The sequence below is a fragment of the Gracilinanus agilis genome, chromosome 3 (assembly GCF_016433145.1).
Source record: "Gracilinanus agilis isolate LMUSP501 chromosome 3, AgileGrace, whole genome shotgun sequence".
Lineage (NCBI taxonomy): Eukaryota > Metazoa > Chordata > Mammalia > Didelphimorphia > Didelphidae > Gracilinanus > Gracilinanus agilis.
Window position 1 is genome coordinate 21,768,259 of NC_058132.1, and position 22,740 is coordinate 21,790,998.

Here is a 22,740-nt window from a genome sequence, read left to right on the forward strand (position 1 = left end):
AGTAATTTTCCTCAAGAACAGGATGGACCGTGTCTCATCGGGAATCAGTCCACACCCCTGGCTCCCTGGTGCCTCGAGGATAAAAAGGCAACTTTTCTGTTCACAGCTTGTCTCCAAGACCCCTTCCCTGCCTCTTGATGCCTTGTTCACCTTCCTGCTCTCTAACTAACCAAACTAGTCAAACTAACCTCGGCTTCCCTTGCAGAGATGCTCCATCTGTCTTGTTGGTAACACACTCCACCTTCACCTTCACCTCACAGGCTCCTTCCATTCATTCAAGAAGCTGCCACACAATGGTGCAAACAAGTCTCCCTGCCTCTCCAAGGATGAGTGTCAGGCCTTTTCACACTGACTTGTGTCTCCTCACAGGCAGGAAGTCCTTCGTCTATTCATCCTGTAGAGACTGATTCTGTGTCCCTGTTGTGTCACCCAAGAGAAGGGAAGCTTCTTGGGAACCTCTTGGTCTCCCCATCAGTTAGCTTAGAGCCTGGCCAACACTGGATACTGAGGAAAGGCTTGCAACAGGAGGACTTGCCATCATGCTCATGTGCTCATCTTCCTTTTCTGTTACCAGAGGATGAACCTTGTCCCTTACTGATGACATATGAGAAAGCACGGAATGGTCAGCTGTGGTCACACAGGGCTCCTGAGACCCCTAAGTCAAGGGTCAATTCCCTGGAGAGATACAAAGAAGGCCTCAATAATCTGCCACAGCAGCTGCCAAACCTAAGGTTGGCTATTCCTGTGCTGAAAAGTGCTGCCATTGAGGTGGCCCAAAGGAGATGCAGGAATTGAGACACTTAAATACCTGGAGCTCAATAACTGTGGACTTCATCAAATTCCTGCAGTACTCGGTGGCTGTTTCATAATCTCACCAGATTTGGAGTCGGAAAGGCCTGGATACAAATCCTGCCTCAGACTCTTCCTGGAAGGATGAATCTTGACAAGGAATTCAACCCTACCTACCTCAGTGGTCTCATCTGTAAAATAGAGATGAGATAGTACCTGTCTCCCATGTTGCTCAGAGAATTAACTGAGATTATTTCAGTAAATTATTTTGCAAAACTGAATGTGTTGCATGAGTGCACATTGTAGTGGTTGTTATTGCTGTTGACCACAAGAGAAATGAGGAGGACAATGTCCCAGAAAATTATACCACACATGGAACACATGCTTATTAACCAGCTAACTCTGGGGCCTGAAGCTTAGTCTTTTACAGACATGACATCAGCCCTTCATGCTCAATCTTGGTCCATTCCAAGTAAGGCTTATTATGGGCTGGTGTTGTTACTTTCAAAGAACTTCAAGCATTTAAGGGTCCCCTTGGTCCACTTAGGTGGCCCTCAATACTTGATATGCACCAGAACTTCTTGTCCTTGCCAGGATAAACTCACCTTAAGACACAGTAAACCCCTCAGAGCTAAGCTTTGAAGGACCATGCTCTTTATTTCATCAGAATCAGAGAGGAAATTGTGGGTCCTGGGTTTAGGGGGCGTAAGGCAGCTGGGCTGGCCACCACATCCTGGGCCAGGCTCTCCTCCTGCTACCTTTTCCCTTCTACACAGTTGAGTCTGGACAGTTCAGGACACAGCTGAAGACCCACCATGAACCCCACAGTCACATTCCTATTTTCCATTGGTGAGTTTCCAGGGTCAAGCTTGGGGAGGGAGGGACATCATGACAAACTGTCTGACTCTCAAGGACACAGAGGGATAAGAACAGGAGCCAGAAACTTTTTGGGAAGAGCAAAACCAAGCTGTTTTTTCAAAGGGCTCTTTCTCCAAGTTCTGACCAAAGAAAATTAAATGGTCAGGGTTCAAGAGTTCTGGATGGGATTAGCCTGGACTGGAAAGGAGTCAACCATAACATGATCTTCCCTTACAGGTCTGTGTCTGGATGGTGTGATTAGGGCACAGATGGGTAAGTTGTCCCCAGAACCCTTTTGTGCTCCTCCTTCTCTTTGTCCATGCTCAGCCCATAGAGTCTCTCCCACAATGATCAGGGAGGACAACATAGATCATCAGTATGAGTGGATGGAGATACTCCTGGAGGGGATTTGGTGATTCCGAACAGAAAGAGACACAGGGGACAGAGGAATTCCTGGAAATCTGAGCTTGGTTTCCTTCTCAGGCACTCTTATCAGGCCTGCCCTATCAGCTGTCCCAAGTCGTCTGGTCTACTATGGAGGAAATGTGACCCTCAGGTGCCAGGGCCAAGAGGGCAGTGATAGATTCCAGCTATGGAAGGATGGAGAGCTCATAGAGGAAAGAAATGCAACCTGGGACCTGGCACAGTTCATGCTCAAGAATGTGGATGAAATGATTGAAGAAGGAAGCTACAGCTGCCGCTACAGGAGGGGGACCTCATGGTCAGAGCCCAGTAAACCCCTGTTCCTGGTATTGGATGGTGAGGCAATGCTTGTATCAAAATATCCCTGGTGGGAAGGATGCCAGTCCTGAGAGATCAGCCCAACATCCTTCTCTAGACAATAGGGTACTAGGAGAGCAAAAGACCAGATTTTACTACCTCCATCCCCAAACACTCCCACATCCCCAAGGTCTCAGTAAGATTGACTCCACTATTCGCATTTTGAGGGTGTAAATAATGTCCCGAAATCTTTTCCTTTGATAAGCCTATGGCGAGAACACGTGCCCCATGATTTCACTTTTACAGATGGGGAAACTGAGTTCTGGAAGGGAGGAAGGGTGACTGAGTAGATCATCTGGTTATTTAGTGTCAGGACCAGGATGGTGACCCAAATCTCCCACCTCCAAACCCAGAGATCTGGTTAGTGTCTCTTGGAGACCCAGCCATGAGAGCTAAGTTGCTCCTCTCAGATGATACCCATCAGCCTCTTAGAGAAGCCATACTCTCTCCTAAGATTTCCTTGGGTTCAGCAGACTTTACCCAGATTTCTTTTTCTGCCTCTAAATGCCCAGATAGGCACCACCATGTCCAATTGGAGCCAAGGATCCCATTGTTCCCTTCTGTGCTCACTGTGTGCCCTTCAGCCTGGACAAGTGACTTATGGACCCATCATGCCCCATTTCTCTGCCTTTCCTCAGACAGTTCTCCATGCTGGGGATGCCCTATCCTCATCTATCACTTCACCATACATGCTTAGAGCCAAGGACACTGGCACCTGCAGCTGTACTTACTTTGGAAAGAGCACGTCCCATAGAAGATCATGTCCCAGCCAAGCCCTAGAGCTGACTGTACTTCCTGACCAGAGATGGAAACCTTCCAAGTGCCTAAGTCCACCCCTCCTCCTCCCAGTGGCCCATAGAGCTTTAGGGACAGCATAAAATCCTGGGAATCTGGAAGCGATACTTTGGGAGGAGAGTGGAGAAGACCCTTGGATCTCCTCATTTTCCCATAGGCTCTGTTGGGGCCCCAAGAAAGGGGGATGTTCCCAGGTCAGGGCAGGCACTAGACAAAAAAAGAATAACAGAGTGTAGACTGCGATTCCTCTTTCACTAAGGGCTTAAGGAAGGAGGCCTAGAAATAAGAGCTCCTCTTGATTTTCCTGCCATTTTCCTCTTAGGACTTCTCCCTAAACCTGCTCTGTGGGCCCTACCTGGCCCAGTGGTGGCCCCAGGAACCAACGTCACTCTCTGGTGCTCAAGGCCCAAGCTGTCTTCTGTTAAAGAACGGACGTTCATTCTGTGGAAGGATGGAATGTGGAAGCCCTTAGAGAAGCAGCTCTCAGCAGAGTCCCGGACTGGCTTCCTCCTCTCTTCTGTGAGCCCCAAAGATACTGGGAACTACAGCTGTACGTACAGGGAACGGAGTGCTTCTACTAGAGGGTCAAAGACAAGCGATGCCCTGGAGTTGCTGGTGCCGGGTGAGGCTTGTGTGTGCGCCCCAGAACTACTGTGAGTGTGACCCGTCTGGCCTCTGCCCAGAGAGAGACCTCATAGAGTCCATGCTGCCAACTCTGCCCCCATGTCCTGGTCAGAGCTCAGGGGTCTTGGAAGACAAGGTTCTATTCTGATCTAGAATACTGTGTGGATTTTAAAAGTAATAGCAATATCTCCAAAGTATAATGTTTATAGGGTTTTATTAATATTTAACTAGAGAACAAGAGAAAACAGAGAACATTCCCCACTCAATTCAAGTGGAAGAGAGAGGGCATGGCAGAGTGAACCCAAACTATATACAGACCGCTAACTACCCACTTATACAAAAGGCAAAAGGATTGTGGGTAAAACAGAAAGGAATTTTGGGCAATGCAGTTCCAGAGGTTCAAGATTTTCCAACTATACAACTGGCAGGAAAGGTAATGGTCGATCCTGGGTTTGGGGGTTAACATCAAAGACATAAAATCTGAGAGCTGAAAGATTCTTGGAGGTTCTTGAAGCCAAATTCCCATATTACCAATGGGTAAAATGGCACCATGGGAAAAGTTAAAGGGAAAGACTTGTCCAGAGCCATACAAGAGAAGGATAGAGTATATAATTGGGCTCAGGCCTTCATCCTCAACCATGGCCTGAACCCTGGTTTTAGGTTCAACACTGAGCCAGTCTGTGACACCCCAGATGAAAAGTGAGAGGAAATGATCCTCCCTCCCATGAGCTATCAGATACATGAGACCCTTTGTTGGTTGAGGTTCCCCAAATGAGAAAGTGTCCTTAGATTCCCGGGTTTTTAGGGTAGGAAAGGGCTGAGGGGTCTAATCCAAATTCCCCTTTTATAGATGGGAAAACTGAGGTTCAGGAAGGGCCTGTGTGTGGGCCATAGCCAAACTGGGACTCAGGAGAAGAGCAAAGACTTGACTCGAGCATCCTAAGTCCCAATTGAGGGTTCTTCCTCTAGCAGGATCTTTCCCTAAGCCTTTCCTTTCAGCCCTCTGTGGCTTTGGGATTGAGACTGGGGTACACATGACTCTCTAATTCTGGCAGGCCCCTCCAGCTTCATTCTGGGGTGATATTAACTCTCTTAAATATGGATCCTTCAGCCCTTAGAGAGGCAGAGTCCAACTAGGACCGCATGACTTTCTTTTCCTCTCTATGAGAGCTCGGGATGCTTGTAACAAGAGCTGCCTCTACCATGAGAGAGTTCCATCAGAGGCATCTGAGGCTAGTGAGGTCCTGGAAATCCAAATGACAGCTGGAATGTGTCAAGGTGTGTAGGGTGAAAAGTAGAGGGTTGAGTGTCCTAGTTGACAGGCATTAGGTCTCTTGATTATCCTGAGGTAGAAAGTGTGGGGTCCATCCCAATGTGGGTGAAGAGCATGGGGAGAATAATTGGCCAGGTCAGGTATCCCTCCAATATCCAGAGAGAAGGACTAAAGTAGGAACAACCTCATTGTTTCCCAGTAGATGTGGAGAATATTTCAGGTTAAAATCCCTGGTTCTCCAGTGAAAGAGACTTTGAGCATGGAATGATCAAAGAGCCAATGAGAATAGAAGGCAATGGACAGGGAATACTTGAGCCCATGTCCCTCCTGCCTCCTCTGCCTCTCTGTGGAAGGGACTTTGAGGATCCCTGACCTATTCTTGCATTTCTAGATGCATTCCCCAAGGCTTCCCTCTCAGTCTGGCCTGGCCCAGAGGTGGCCTCAGGAACCAATGTGACCCTCCTGTGTCACGGGCCCACTTGGAGTACTGGGTTTCTTCTCTACAAGGAGGGAGATGACAAAATACTGCAAGGCACAGATATCATTCAAGATGGAGCCCAATTCTTCTTGACTCATGTGACCCCCAAGCACTCTGGCATTTACACATGCACCTACCAGCCCAGCACCAATGGCAGTCTCTGGACACAACACAGTGACCCTCTGGAGCTAATTGTGAGAGGTGAGAGAAAGAAACATGCAGGACCTACTAGAGGATGACAACAACCACTCTGTCCTTCAACCCCTATAGATAAAGGAAACCGTGACCTTGCCTCTCTTCCAGAGATGGAGGAAAGTAGGCAACAAAGACATTGATATTGCCCTCAATCCTATGGGCAGGAGGACAAGGGTGTGGGCTAGAAGGAAAAATTCTGTTCATAACTTCCCATGACCCACATTTCTCCATCCTGGTTTTGGAGTTTCTAACCTTAATTCCAAGACATGGGCTCTTTCTAAGCAGTGTTTGTGCCAAAATTTTGGATGCTGGTAGTGACATGGGAATCATGAAGGGAGATAAGAAGAGAAAATACAGGGACAAATGCAGGGGCAAAGTGAGGATCCCTTTAAGGCAATGATTTATGAAGACTCCTCTCTCCTACAACCCAGCTTCAGTGTCCAGCAGGATCCTTATCATCACCTTCAGCTTTATCTCCATCCTCCTCCTCTGTGTTGTCCTGTTGACATTCCTCTGCCATCCAACAAGCTCTATGGGTAAGCGTGGGAAAGAAGAGTGAAACCCTTAAGAGTCTGATGGAATAAAGAGATGAATGAGAACTTAGGACTCAACTGCCTCCTTTGGGAACTTTCCTGATATTGTTTTCCTTGCCATGTCTCTCTCCAGGAGCCTTTCTGGGAGACAGCCCTAGGAGGTAAGGAGACTCAGTTCCTATTTCAATACTCCTCAGATTCTTCCTTCTGATGAAACCCTGGACACTGTCTACTGAATAGGGTGCCTGGTTAGGAGAAAATGTTCAAAGAAACTCCCAGAGAAACCTGCATCCTCCTGTCCTTTTTCCTCCCTGTCTTCCTACAGATGCCTCTGCTGCTCTTGTCTTCCCCAGACAGTCTCCCCCTCTCATCACCTTGAGGCCTCCAGAGAGGAAACCCTATGTAAGTTATAGGATCAGAAATGGGGCACAGTCATGGGGATGAGAGAGGGTACTGGAGACTGAGTCATCTGAGCAGAAAATGGGTCCTAGTATTAGGATCTGGATGACTGATGAAACTTCTTTCTACTTCAGATGCAGAAGTGGCCGAGAGAGCAAGGGAAAGAATGGTGAGTTAGCTCCATCCTGTCCTCCATGGAGAGGAGCTTATCATCTTTGATCCTAAGCTTTTCCCACAGGTTCCAGTCACAGGCTTAGACCGCCTGTTAATCACTTATCTGTTATTTCTTCTGCTCACCTAGAGTAGGGAATGTGAACAGGGGATCCTTGAGCTTTTTAACTATTTCAATAACTGGACTTCCATATCATTCACTTCCTTGATCTTCCTAGGAAGTTCATTCCATGTTATAAAAGATATGAAACAGAGACATCCGTAGGTCTCACCAGATGGCCTGGCAAAAATTCACAACACATAAAAAGATTAGAATGCCTGTCCCTGTGTCCCTCACTGTTCCCTCATCCTTTTATTTCTCCTTCAGGTCATCATAGCTAAAAGCCCTGAGGAGTGACTTTTACTCAGCTGAATATAAGAACCCTAAAAAAGAAGCAAACACAGAGCCAGAAGAACATTGTACATAGAGACTGATACAGTGTAGTAAAATCTAATGTAATGGACTTCTGTACTAGCAGCAAAGCAATGACCCAGGGCAATTCTGAGGGATTTGTGGAAAAGAACACTACCCACATTCAGAGGAAGAACTACAGGAGAAGAAACACAGAAGTAAAACAATGCTTGAACACATGGGTTGATGCAGACATGGTTGGGGATGTAGACTCGAAATGACCACACCAATGCAACTATCAATAATATGGAAATCAGTCTTGATTGATGACACATGTTAAAACCAGTGGAAATGTATGTTGGATATGAGAGGGGGTAAAGGGGGTTAAGGGGAAAATAAAAATATGAATCATGTAACCATGGAAAATTTTTCCTAAAAAAATAAAATATTTAAATTTAAAAAAAAAGAAGCAAACACTCCAAGAAGAAACCTGTAGACTCCACAGTCTATGCCACTATGTCCTTGGACTGAGGGTTTTGCCATCTTTTATGAAGAAATTCTCTCCTTTCTTCTTCTCTCCCTCACCCCTATTTACCTCTTGCCTTGTACACCTTCCCAGGTTCCCATCACTGGGAAACCATGATCGCTATTAGGGATATTTACTGGGCTTATGCAAACACAATGGACCTTTCTATAACCAGAGAAACACAGAAGATCAATACAGAGTTAGAGGGGGATCCCTTGCTGAAGAATGTGCTAGTAACACAGGTGCAGACAAATAAAATCAAGGGAAACATCAAACTTCAATTCAATTCCTTTGGAACTGCTTGCTACCAAAAAAGAAAAAAAAAGGTATGGAGGCTATAGTGCCCAACTAATCTGTTCTAATACTTTTCTTTGGTGGGAATAATGTGCAGTTGCCAGGCATGAAGAATGGAAGTTGTGTTACTGATGATATTCTTTCTTCCTTTTGCCTCATTCTAGTTAAGCACCATGTTATTTGTAAAAATGAGGAAGGCAGATATTAAAAGGGAAAATAGTATTTTAATAAAAGCCAGGCTGATAGAGATAAAAATCATTTGACCATGAGCCTGTAAGTATTCAAACTGCCGCTTCAGCCATTTTGTCTCAGCCAATTTAACCTTTCGTATCTTCGCGGGCCCGGGTACCTAAAGAGCAAGTTCAAAGTCACTTCCCAATATTTAAAGCCTTCCCTCACCTTGAAGACATAATCCAAAACAGGAAACCTTTGGGGAATATGGGAAATGTAGTTCCAAGGTCTCCCAAGTGATTTTAAATAACACAACCAACTCCTCTACTGGGGAATGATGCGATTTAGTTGTTGGAAAGTATGAGAACCAACTTAACAATTTATTTATTACAAAATAATCACTAAAGCTCTAGCTTTTACGCTAAATAAAGGAGGTAATAATCTTAGGTAGGAAATCTTCAGCAGCTGTGGGGACCATCAAAGTTCCTCACCAAGTGAGTTTGGAGCCAAATTGTAAAAGAAATGAAGCAAACTAAGAAACCATAGCATCCTAGGCATGGGGACAGTCACTACAAAGGCATGGAATTAAGAAATTATTGTGTGTAAGGATCAAAAAAGAAACAGCCAGTAGAGGGAAATTCAGTGTGAGAAGACCGGAAAAGGAGGAAGCCACTTGACCTCCTTCCATTTGATGATTCCACTCATCACTTGGCCTCCCCCCATATATCCAGTCTGGTGCTAAGTCCTGTCTTTTCCAACTTCTCTCTTATGAGTATCCTTCTGTCTACTCACACAGCTACTCCCCTGGGACAGTCGCTTCTGACTTCACACATGGACCACTGCAATCGCTGCTGGTGGGTCTGCCTGCCACCAGGCTCCTCCCCATCCAGTCCATCTTCCACTCAACTATCAATTTGATATTCCTAACATGCAGCGCTGACAACGTCAACCCTAGTCAACAACTCCTCATCACCTCTAAGATTCCCTACAATATCTTCTGTCATTCACAGTCCTCCCTCGCCTTCCCAACACCTTTCAAAGCCTCTTCCATCTTATGCTGTTTCACACACAGTCTTGGTGATGGTGCCCTCTGGATCTTTTACTCATATTCACATAGTGCTAGCCCCCTTCCTACTGTGATTAAAACACAAGTGAATGAAGCAACAATTCATATCACTTCTACATGTGTAACTCTCTGCTGTCTGCATGTGTAAATATGCACACATATACACATGCACAGAGATATATGTATACATATGTATACATGTAGATATTTATAGACTTGTGTATCTCTGTGTCTGTGTATGTAATGATGTAAATTAATCTTGGAGGCTGATTATTGAATGATAGTTATTTATTAGAAAAAGGAGAGAGAAAAAAGTAGGATCAGGCTAAGGAAATTCTCCAAGCTGCTCCCCTTTGACTCCAGCTTCCCGGTCCTGTTACCACCTCAGTAGTCCTGTTCCCATGTCCCAGCAAGCAGCTGCTTCCTAGAAATTGCAGATAAGATAAGTGGTGCTGGTCAAGAAGAGAGAGAAAACAGCTTCAGAGGAGGAAGAAAAGCAAGACCAGAGAGCCTCCTGCTTCTCCTGCTGGCTTTTTTAAATCTGGTCTCCTATCTTGCTGAGGACATTTACCCCAAGTCTATTTCATGGATCCTCACTTCTATCTCTTAGTCAGTACCAGACTGGTATATTCTTTTGATATTTACTTTGCCTTCTGTAGATCTTCTTTTCATAGTCTTAGAAAATTTTCATGACTTCTCAAAATATAGTATATAGAGGTGGGTTGTTTTTATGGCTTTCAGGGAGTCCAGAGATTCTTAAATATCTCTTCTTGATCTTTTGTGCACGTGTTGTTCTCTATATCTGAAAATCTAATTTTTCAGTCTTTTTATTTTGGTCTAAAATGTCATGTTATCTCACAGGATCATTAATTATATTCCATTTATTTTAGTAAAGTTCTTTTTAGAAAAGTCTTCACTTTTATTTGAGTCTTTGCTTACACTTGTTAAAGAAAAGATTGTTTATTCTTTTTGGTGATTTCTACGCCTGATATATATATATATGTACATATATATACATATATTTGTATATATTTTTATTCTTATATGCGTATATGTGTGTTTGTGTGTATACATATGCATATATTTGTATATGTGATATATGGGTATCTGATTATGTGTTTGTGCATATATATGTCTGTACATATATATATATATGTAAATATATATGTCATATCATAGCAGTCATTGCCATTTTACTTTGCTCATTAGTTCCATCCTAAGCCAAGACTCTGGTCCAGGGCCAAGCATAATTCCTTGCTGCATATAGGAGTGGGGTGATCAGTCTTGCTTTATCTCATCCAGGCTGTCCTGGGTTTCTTCACTGACACCTACTTCCCAGGGTTACACTTCCCCAGATATTTGAGTTTCAAAGGATTGTTTACGAAGGAACTCAGGGCAGAGTCCTAGGAACATCAGAACATATGGAAATCTGGACTTTGCTGGATGTTATTGATTCTGTACTACTAATACTGTCTACATAGTCCCAGGGTTTGCAAGATCTTCATCCTGAGGCTTTCTACCTCTCTTGGACTTCCTTGGGTGATGTTTTCCACTCTCACCACCTCTAACATAATTTCTTGCAATTTACACACATCTGCCTTGAATCTAGTTGTACTGGTAATCAGTCATAATCATTTGTTAAGCACCTAAGTACCAGGCACTGTACTAAGCCCTGGGGATACAAATATGAAAAAGAAAAAAAATGGCTCTTCTCTTCAAGGTGGATAGAATCCAAGGATGGAAGAAAACACAGAATAGGAAACTAAAAGCATGGGACAAGGTGAGGTGGCTGAAGAAGGAACCCAGAGTAGCAGCACAATGGAGTGAATGGAGTCCAGGGAATAAAAATGGTGAGAAATAAAGAAATAGTAAATCTGGGAGCTCTTTTTCAGTGAATGCTTTGGGAGGTATTTTTTCTCTGCCTTCCAACTTTCCAATCAGAGGAACAAAGAGTAGGGGATGGATGTGGAGAGAGTATCAAAACTAATGAAATCTTGCATATGGTGACTTTCCTGATGAGAATTTTTTCCTTAGCACCTGATAGAATCTACTCCAATATGGTGCTGGGATAATTCTGGTGATAATTTTGCCTATATGGATTGGCTTTACTGCCAGGAATTTTTCCATTCTAGTAGAATTCTGGTAGATTTTTGTCTAATTCTGGGGTATGTGTGAATTACTACTATATTGGATTGCTTGATCATTATTCATCCTGGTACACATTTTTAAATTTTTTGTCAAAATATGCATGTGGAAATTTGGCAAATACTAGAAAAAAACAAGAATTATCCATTTAAAACCCATATGGTCATATCAATTGATGCAGAAAAAGCCTCTGACAAAATATAACATTCATTCATGTTTTAAAATACTTGAAAACCTAACTATAAATGAAATTTTTCTTAAAATGATATGAAGCATCTACCTAAAACCATCAGCAAGTATTATTTCTAATGGGAAGAAGCTAGATGTTTTCCCAGTAAAATCAGGAGTAAAACAAGGATTTCCACTATCACCAGTATTTAAACATAGTATTAAAAATGTTAACAATAGTAATGAGAGGAAAAAGAAATAGGAGACAAAATAGACAAAGAGGTAATAAAACTATTTCCATTTGCTCATGACATGATGACATATGTGGAAAATCTCAGAGAGTCAACTAAAACTTTACTTGAAATTATCAATAATTTTAGCAAGATAGTGGGATATAAAATAAACCTACATAAATCATCAGCATTTTATATATTACTGACAAAGTCCTGCAGGAAGTGATAAATAAACAAGATAGAATTTTTTGAAATCTGCCAAAACAAATTGAGGAACTTCATAAACATAATTATAAAATACTTTTTATAGAAATAAAGTCAGATTTACGTAATTGTTCTTGGATGGGTACAGCCAATATAGTTAAGATGACCATCCTACTTAAACTAATCTAATTATTCACTGCCATCCCAATTAAATTACCAAAAACTATTTTATTGAGTTAGAAAAAAGAATAACAAAATTCATTTGAAACAACAAAAAAGAACTATCTGCTATACAGGTTGTGGAATAAGAAAGGAGAAATCAAGAGTAGTACTCAGGTTGCAAACTTGAAAGCCTGGAATGATGGTAGTGACCTGGACAGTCATAGAAAGGTCTGTGCCCTTACTGCCATTGCTTAGTTTTTCTAGTATAATATTAAATAGCAATGATGATAATGGGCATCCTTGCTTCACCCCTCATCTTATGGGGAAGGAATCTAGTTTGTCCTCATTACAGATAATGCTTACTGATGGTTTTAAATAGATACCCTTTATCACCTTGAGGAAAACTCCTTTTATTCCAAAGTTTTGTATTGTTTTTATAAGGAATAAATGTATTTTATCAAATGTATTTTATCAAAAATCTCAAGATTATCATACAGTCTCTGTTGGTTATGTTATTGATATAGCAAATTATGTTAATAGTTTTCTTAATATTTATCCGTCTCTCTATTTCTATGCTTCCTCTTATAACTTGTGTAACTCCCCCATAATAATTTGGATACTATGTACTTGGTGCATATATGCTTAGTATTGATATTATTTCATTGTCTGTGGTACCTTTTATCAAGATGTAATCTTCCTTATCTATTTTGATTAGATCAGTTTTTAATTTTGCTTTTCTGACATTATGATTCCTACTCTCATTTTTTTTACTTTGGTTGAAACATGATAGAGTCTGCTTTAGCCTCTTACCTTTACTGTATGTGTGTCTCCCTGCTTTAAATGTGTTTCTTTTTTTTTTTTTAAACCCTTGTACTTCGGTGTATTGTCTCATAGGTGGAAGATTGGTAAGGGTGGGCAAATGGGGGTCAAGTGACTTGCCCAGGGTCACACAGCTGGGAAGTGGCTGAGGCCGGGTTTGAACCTAGGACCTCCTGTCTCTAGGCCTGACTCTCACTCCACTGAGCTACCCAGCTGCCCCGTAAATGTGTTTCTTATACACAGCATATTGTGAGATTTTGGTTTTTAATGCACTCTTCTATCCATTTCCATTTCATGGGTGGGTTCAACCCATTCACATTGACAGTTATGACTATTAATTGTGTGTTTTCCTCTGTTTTATTTCCTCCTGTTTATCCTTCTCTCTCTCTCTCTCTCTCTCTCTCTCTCTCTCTCTCTCTCTCTCTCTCTCTCTCTCCTTCTGTGTCTCTGTCTCTCCTTTCAGTCTTTCTCTATTCACAAATTTTTACTTCTGACAAATGCTTCCAACATTTATTATTCCCCTTTCCCTCTTACTTCCCTATAGTGTAATATAGGTTTCTATAGCTGACTGCAAGTGGGCGTTATTCCCATTTTGAGCTAATTCCAATGAAAGTAAAGTGCAAGCATTGCTCATCATAATCCCCATCTTCTCCTCCAGTATATTGACTCTTAGGACACCTCCTCATATGAAATAAGTTGTCCCCTTTTATCTCTCCTTTTCTCTTCTCTTTATGTGTTCCCCTTATCCATCCCTTGATTTTATTTTACTTTTTGGATGTCAACCCATTTTATTCTGCTTACTCTCTTCTTTCTTCCTATTTTACTCCTTCTTACTCTTCTAATAATGATAAAATTCTTCATTATCTTAACTACTTTAAGTATCTTTAATCCTTTATTATTTTACATTACTCTATATATCTTATATATCATAAGTATGTTATCACATTCCCAGTATGTGATATGCAAATCAGCATGTAGATAATTTATTTTTGTAATATATTATATTTTTATTCTATTAGCCAGGCTTAGCCATGAACAATTTATAGGCAGTAGAGTAATCGATAGAAAGCAGAAATGATGCTAGCAAGACTGTCTTCAAATCCCACACTTTCACTGGTGCTCTAGGTTACTTTTGGACACCAAGTTGCACAGAAGTCCAGGTGCATTAGTAGAAGGAATTTCTTCACCTGGGAGCTTCTTATCCCAAAGAAATCATAGGCACAGTCACTTGTCCCAATTATTAAAGTTTTTCTTTTAGAGTTGAATTGGGAAGGGGAAGTGGAAGGATTGATAAAAATCAAAACATCAGTGAGGAGGGACAGAGTGAAAGAAAAAGAGCAATATCAAAAGGGGAAAATAAGATGGAGGGGAATTCACACTTGGTAAACATAACTGCGAATGTGAATGGGATGAACTCACCCATAAAACATAGCAGAGTGGATTAAAAACCAGAATCCTACTTTATGTTGTTTATAAGAAACACATTTGACAGAGTAAAGATTAAGGGGCTGAAGCAGAATTTATTGTGCATCATCTGAAGTAAAAAAGCAAGCATAGCAATCACAATCTCAGACAAAGTTAAAGCAAAAATAGATCTGATTAAAAGAGGTAAGGAAGGAAATTACATCTTGACAAAAGATACTATTGTGAAAACTGATTCTTTATTCTATTGTCTGTCCTGAGTAAACACTAACTTAACTACCCCTAAGACTGATTAACTCCCTCTTGTCTACTTTTGAATTGAATCAACAAAAGATTAAACACCCTACTTAGTAGTAGGTGAGAAGCTAGCAAGGTACTTAGAGAATTCATACCCTCAGAAATTGAATCAGCTGGGAATCTGTGAATCTTTTTGATGAGAACTTAACCTTCAGAAGGTGAGAAGTTGATCCTATAGACACTGCCCCCTAGGCAGTGATAGACAGTTTGGAAACTGTGATTGGCCCCTGTGAAGAGGGAAAGGGATAAGAAGTCACCATGGAAAGCAAACCCTGAACTCCTTCAGGGCAGATTGTCTTTGAGAAGATAGTCTGAAGAGATTGTCTTCTGGAGATAGTCTTAGATAGTCTTTGAGGGAGCTTCACTAGAGACTATAACATAGATCATAGGATTGCTTCTACTTGGACTCTGACTCCTGGATTACATTATTGGGTGAGCAAAAGGCTGACCCCTTTCCTAGCTTCTGGAGGGACTTGCTTCCATCTTGGAGGAGGCCATGTGGTTACTCACTACCAGTCTTCTTGGTTAAGGGCTAATTAATCTCTGCCTGGATTAAGCAGACCCATAGCAAAGCATTTAAGTTGATAGGATAGATAACTTCTCTATCCCCCTCACATTTCTCTTCTTTATTGTTTCCTCTCTATTTGTAAATACATTTCTGACTCAAGATATAATAAATACTGGCAACCACATAATTTCCATATAATCATCATCCAACCATTAATTTTAACCTTTACACTATAAACAATGAAAAAATATCAATACTGAATATATTTGGACCAAATGGTATAGTCTTCAAATGCTTAAAGGAGAAATTAAATGAACTTCAGGAGGAAATAGACAGCAAAACTATGCTAGTGGGGGGATTTCAACTTCTCCCTTTCAGATCTAAATAAATCAAAGAAAGAAATAACTAGTTGAATTCATATAATTACTGTATGTGCCTTTATAAAAGGACTCTCAAATAATTTGTATATTCTATAGTAATCGTGAATAGAATCTCCTTATTCAATCTTTTTCTAATGAACGTGTTTGGTCACATACGGAAAGATTTACACTTTCTTGAATAGATTTTGTGTCCTATAACTAAACAAATTTATTATTTCTATTAGTTTTTTTACTCATAAAGCCACTCTTTAATCAAGGGAAAGGGGGAACAGGGCAGATTAGGCCTCTTGTGCAGAGTCCAGGATTGAACACTGCTTCGCTCTGCTCCCTGACTCCCTGGGAGTGACACCGCGCTAGATGACGACTCCCATTTCTATTAGTTTTTTAAAAATTTGGCTCTGTATGGCTCACCACCTAACTCATCATCTTCAAAAAGAATCAAAACTTTTGGCAATTCTTTGTTTAAGTTTATTGCCTAAATTTCTTTTCTTGTCTTTGATACACTGGTATATCTAGAACTATATAGGATGAATGATAATTGTGATAACACAAAAACCTTTGAAGTTGTCAAGAAACATTTATTAAGAATTTACTGTGAGTCAGAAACTGTGTTTAAGTATGAGGAGACAAAGAAAGAAAAAAGAAAGTGCCTCTCCTCAAGGAGGTTAGAGTCTAATGAGGGACATACATGCTAATAGCTATATACAAACAAAGATATTTAGGATTGATTGAAGATAATCTCAGAGGGATTTTAGTTTCAATAAGACCTGAGAAAGACTTCTTGAATAAGGTGGGTAGAGGAAGTCATGAGATCTAGGAGGTAAAGGCTAAGGAGATAATTCCAGACATCATGACATTCAGTAGAAATACACAGATTCAGGATATGGGATTTCTAGTTCAGATGAGGTCAAAGAAAGTCTGAAAAGATTGTAGAGTTAGGAAGATGCTAGGTTAAAAAGGGGTTTTTAAAGCCAAAAGGAAGATTTCATACTGATTTGATCCTGAAGGTAGTTGTTATTCATTCCTCATTTGTAAGAGAACCAATGATAACACAAGGTGATATCTTTACTTTCACATGAGGTGAATTCAGAGAGACAGAGGTACATCAAGTCAATCTCACTCTTTCTTCTAGAGTCCTTGAAGTCCAGTGGCAGAAGAAAAGTCAAGATGATTGATGATTGTATAGGATATAGTGGATGACCTTGGTATCTTCAATATCTGAACAAACTCTAAGCATTCCACAGTGCCTGCTTCAGCCATATTCACAACCATTGGAACAAATTGTTCTCATCCACCCATTCCACCAGGTAGACAAACCTATAACTCACCAATGGGTTTAAAGTCTGTTGACTACCCTCAATCTAGTTGAACCCATCTGTCAAGATGGTTTTAGTGAGGTGTGACCACTGCAGCATAATATAGTTTTTTGGAGCCACAGATGATGGTTGGATAAGAAGTAGACACCAAAAGTGGATGAGTGGCCCTGAAAAAAGGTCATAAACACTCATACCTAAGCTGCTAATCTTCCCTGAAAACATCTTACAAACTTGAGGCAATAAATAGGAAGTCACTGCAATTTATTAAATAGAAGGATAGTTTGATCAATTCTGCACTTCAGAATGATCATTTTGATAATTGAGTGTAGGATGGACTGGAATGGTCAGATACTTGGGGTCAACCAGAAGGCTTCTGTCATAGTGCAGGCATAATGTGATAAGGGACTACATCAGCGTGGTTCCGTCTCAGATGAGAAAGGGGGACAAATATAAATGATATTACAAAAGACATATCAAATGGATTCAAATAAGGGGGGAATGAGAGACTGCTCTTATTTTATGGTCTTTGGGGTTTTTTTCAATATTAGAATTCTAGCTTTAGGATTTTTCTAGATGATATTTCCCTTATTAGAGAAAGGTTTATTTATTCCTTTATTTTCTAATTTTTAAAATAAAAATATGGTTTTTCAAGTGTTTTCTGGTGTTTGTTTTATAATTGTATAGTTTTGTTGTTATTAGCTTATCATTCCATGGTTTCCTAAAAGTAAAAGAACCTTGAATTCTAGGGAAAACACTCAGCCTGGTCACAGGCATAATCTTTTAAGTAGATTGGTGAAGGCTTTGATATTTAATTTGCTGATATTCATTAAAGAAAATCTAACAATTTTCTTCATCAAACTTATCTATCCCAAGTTTCATGTTCAAAATGGTATTTATCTCAAAGTAGAAGTACCATCATATACCATATCTCCTTAATTTTTCAAATGACTTATGCAGAATTGGAGTTAACTTTTTTGAATATTTACATTCACATGAAAATCCATTTGATTCTGAGGCATTTTTGTTCTGGATCTCATTTATGTTTTGTACACTAACTTTGCTGATGAAATAATTAAAATTTTTGGGTTTTTTTTCTTATAACCTGAGTATTTAATATATTTGGAAATATTCACCCATTGTATTTATTTTCATTTTCCTAGCATATAAATAAAAAGTGTTTCTAATTATTTCCTTTATTCATCCTTTTTTCTAAGTTGTCCTTTATATATTTTAAATATTAATAATTTGTTTTAATGACTATTAGATTAATTAAATTTTTCTGTATTTGTATTGTATAGCTTTTACATTCTTTGTTTTACCAGTTCATTTTATATTTTATTTCTTTCTTCTGTGATGTTTAGAATTTCCATTTTGGTGTTGATTGGGCTATTTTAAAAACTTGTTGACTTTCAATTTTCTTAGTGCATGACCAATTCATTGATACATTTTTTCCATGTGTCCATGTTTATGAAAAAAGTTTAGATATTCACATTTGCTTCCTAAGGATTGGCTTGATTGCATTTGAAAAGTTTTGAATTTTATCACATTATTGTCATTTTCTTTGATGAAATTGTCTATTGTTATTTGATTTGCCTATGGGACCACTACATTTTTAAGATTAATTTATTAATTTCAGTATATGTTTAAATGCTCTTTAGTGTTTTTTACTGGTTATGTTCTTTACTGGTTATGATTTTACTGTGTTGTGTTCAGTGGAGGATGCATTTATTAGTCTTGCTTTTCTTCATTTGCTTATAAGAGTTTTCGACCCACAGATACCCCTACTTTTTGTATGTTCTGAATAGCTTACAAATATGTACGTTCCTTTCTATTCATATTGATAATCAGAAAAGATCTGTTATATCTATCTTATCCAAAATTCTAAATATGTTCTTAAATTCTTTCCAATTCATTTCATTATTCTTGTTAAACTTATATTTGAAAAGTGTCATTTTAGCACAATACTGCCACACATAGGCACTATTTGGTTATAAGCACTAAATATCTATCCAGTTACTTAAGTTGTTATTTTTTTCTTTTTAATTTAAGGAGAAATTTATTGAATTTGCTTATTTAAAAATCGTTATTTTGCATTGATGAGTCTTCCTCAGATAACTTATTCAGTTTATAGTTATTTGAAATGAGACTTCAACTTCTTGTATTTCTCCTTGGGTTTTGTTCTGGGTTAGAAATGTAGTTGATTTCATGGGTTGGTTTTGTAGCTTCTAACTTTCCTGAAACTATTGTCTTAATTACTATCTTGATTGATTCCCTGGGATTTAAGTATATTTCCCATATCATCAGCAAATAAGGAAAGTTTTATCACCTCTTTCTCTAAACATATGCCTTTAATTTTGTTCTCTTATCAAATTTCTATTGTTAGTATTTCCAGAACTGTGTCAAATAATACTAGGAAAAATAGAAACATTTAATTTCTTATCGTATTTATTGAAAAAGCTTCTAGTGTATTATCTTTGCAGATAATGTTTGCTTTCAGTTTTAGGGAGATACATTTATGGTATAAAAAAACCATTATTGTTACACTTTATAGAGTTTTTAGCATAAATGAACGCTATGCTCTACCAAAGGCTTTTCCCTCATCTACTGTGATAAATAATATCATCTGGGATATTTTTCTCCCCAAAGGATTATGTTGATTATTTTCTTCAGTTAAACTGTCACTGAATACCTGACAAAAATCCTATAATGAATGATTTCATTTTTAATTGCTGTAGTCTATTTAATAGGACTTTATTTTTTTAATTTTTAATTAAAATTTCATTAACAATATTTGTGTATAGTTGTCCTTTCCTTTATCTTTTCCTACTTTGGATATTCTTTCAAAAACTAATCTCTCAGCTTCTTAATCCACTTGTTTCCCATCATTTATTCCATCCCTCCATCTCAGATACTTACAGAGATGCTTATACCCTTGGTTTGCCTAAAGAAATACTTTCCACAATTCAAAAACATAGCAAAATTAATGAGAAGAAATAGAAAATGTAGAATATGAAGGGAATTTTTTAAGATGGGGCAAAGGGAGACAGAATTTTCTGACACAAATTCTAATATAAAGCAAAAATCATCAAAACTATTTGAAATGGGTTTAAAAATAGAGATCAACAAAAATCTCTGGGAAAACTGGAAAGCAGTTTGTCAGAAATGAGACATAGATCAACATTTCATAACGTGTACAAAGATAAGTCAGTCCTCTCCCCCATTAACCAGTCCTCTATGAGTCAAGCCAAGGTTTATCATATCTTCATAACCAGAATCTGAATTCTATAACAAGGCAAGCCCACCAGGTGTCATCCTTTTACAGTTTAGAGCCACAGTTAATACAGAAGTCAGAACCAAAAATCATACCCAAAGCAAGACATGCCCATTTACCCAGGGTGGTGAATGACCCATTACTCTATAACCAGGTCAACCAAGAGGAAAGAGTCAACCAAGGGTCTTTGGGGTCAGGCAGCTGAGTTTCTGACACGACCCCTGAAATTTCATGAACATTTGTCACAATTCCCCTGAACAACAAAACTGATTAATCATAGCACTGGCCCCTCTTGGTTCTTGGTTAGGATGTAAGATATCAAGGACCATGTCATTTTCTAAGGCTAATTGTGCTAAGAAATTGTCCTCGATTTGGAGGGAGGAAATGGATTTACTAGTGACTTAAGCAAGTTTCTCAATTTCAAGTGATACATTTCCAGTGGTTTGCCCCAAAGCCACCACTCCAATGGATGGGAATCAGGACCAGAGAATCTCCAACTTCAGCCCATTTCCTTTCACAAGGTTACTCACGAATGTTTCCCTTTTTTCACAAATAGGCTACTATGTACCCAAATTCCTAATAACACTTCTTCCTGCCAGTCCTCTAGTAGGATTAAGACTGAGACTGGCAGGGCTACATAGGTGCTCCCACAAGTTCTAAACCAATATGGGGGCCCAATTAACTCTCTTTGTATTAGAGGGATAAAAGCTATACTGAGCTAAAGCCCCAACTGAAAAACTTCAGTCAAAAGTGGGACATCACTAGATCTCAGTTGTGGGAGATTATCCCTCTCTGGGATGAGAAACCCAAGAGTTTGGTGTCCCTTGGTGAGTGGGCTAACATACTCAACACCCATGAGACCCAATAACTTTCCAGCAATATGAAATCTACCCTACCATGCAATTTAGTCATTGTAGTGAGACTTTTCCAGTCTTCTTGAAAGGAGTAAATGGGGAATTAGAACATAGTAGGTAAAAATAAAATTGAATAAGAAAAAAAGCTAGACTTACATAATAAGATAAGAAGAGAAATTAGGCATAAAGCAATAGGGACAGTATGTAGTAACCAGATCAAAAGAATCAGTTTACTACATGTGCCCAAAATTTCCAAACAGAAAAATCTCAAGTAGGAAGGAGATTAATGTCTGGGTCCTCCATCCTCAAATTCTCCTAAGTGAAGTTGATTAGAGAGGGAAAAGTACAAGAAAAAATATTCAAATCAAAACAATACAACAAGGATTACAAATACCATTTGTACAATTAAAATAATCAAAAATATGAAGCATTGAGCAAGTGGTAAAACAAAAGGCTTCCGTCTTCCTAAATAGACACATTTTCCAGAAAGATGGGCCTATATTACTTGTCCACTCTCCTGGGAAGTTAACAGATTGGGAAGAATTATCAGGAGAAGTGACAGCAACAGGTGACCAATATTAAATAAGATATATCACAAAATGCATTATGAATCTAAGTAAGGAGCCAGTTTTACATTAGAACAGTATATCCAAGAGTCCTTTTATCCAATCTTGACTACAGCAGAATGGCTAGCAATATTTGGAATGGGTCTTCCCAGGAAGGTTGAGTTTCACTGGGTCAGAAATTCTTGAAGTATAATTCATCTCTAGAAAGGAAGTCAGTGAAAAGTGCAAAGGACCAGTTTGTACTATAGCCTCTGTGTCCTGTAGCTTCTGTATCTAAGAAGCGTTAGAAGCATCTGTAGCATTATCTCAACCTGCATTCACAAGCCCACTTCTCTAAATGCTTCTAGAAGATCTCAGCTGTGTGTGGGGCTGCTGTATCACCACACTGTGTGCTTCTCAAGGTTTCCACTCACTAAAACCGTAAGATCATTGCATGAAAAAGTGAAGGTGACATTTCCACCCTTCTCTGATTTACACATGTCTAGGCATATACATATATACCCAATCATCTCTGTCTAGATAGAGCTCTACCTTTGGTTGTGCCACTTTGGCCTCACAGGTTTCCTCTATTTATTCAAGACACAAACCAACTTCCCCATAAAGGGTTTCCTGATTCTACAACCTCTGGTGCCCACTTCTCACACTAACTCCTATCGACCCTCATGCATGTATTTATTTTATATTGGTCCTGCATATATGCATTCTGCATATGCATGCACCTGTGTATGTGTTGTCAGAAAGAGACAAAAAGAGAAAGAGAGAGGGAGAGAGAGGGAGAGCGAAATGAAGAGAGAAAGGAAGAGAGAAAGAGAGAGAAAGGAAGAGGGGGGAGTGGGAGGCAGAGAGACAGAGAGGAGAAGAGAGAGGAAGAGAGAGGGGGAGAGGGAGAGAGACAAAAAGACAGAAAGAGACAGAGACAGAGAGACAGAGAGAGGAAGGGAGACAGAGACAGACAGAGAGAGAGATCAAGAGAGAGGAAGAGAGAAGGGGGTAGAGGGAGAGAGAGACAGAGACAGAGACAGAGACAGAGACAGAGACAGACAGACAGAGAC

At 39.6% G+C, this 22,740-nt stretch overlaps 1 protein-coding gene across 1 annotated transcript in view; it reads left to right on the forward strand.

Moving 5' to 3' along the window:
* The first annotated feature begins 1,604 nt into the window (after positions 1 to 1,604).
* Positions 1,605 to 22,740, forward strand: part of LOC123240845 (immunoglobulin superfamily member 1-like) — a 27,827-nt gene continuing 6,691 nt past the window's right edge. The window contains exons 1-10 of the mRNA XM_044668560.1: positions 1,605 to 1,638; positions 1,885 to 1,920; positions 2,131 to 2,406; positions 3,545 to 3,844; positions 5,511 to 5,798; positions 6,230 to 6,328; positions 6,459 to 6,486; positions 6,651 to 6,727; positions 6,859 to 6,893; positions 20,966 to 21,095. Of these exons, the coding sequence (XP_044524495.1) occupies positions 1,605 to 1,638; positions 1,885 to 1,920; positions 2,131 to 2,406; positions 3,545 to 3,844; positions 5,511 to 5,798; positions 6,230 to 6,328; positions 6,459 to 6,486; positions 6,651 to 6,727; positions 6,859 to 6,893; positions 20,966 to 21,095 (1,303 nt within the window). The remainder of the gene's footprint in view (positions 1,639 to 1,884; positions 1,921 to 2,130; positions 2,407 to 3,544; positions 3,845 to 5,510; positions 5,799 to 6,229; positions 6,329 to 6,458; positions 6,487 to 6,650; positions 6,728 to 6,858; positions 6,894 to 20,965; positions 21,096 to 22,740) is intronic.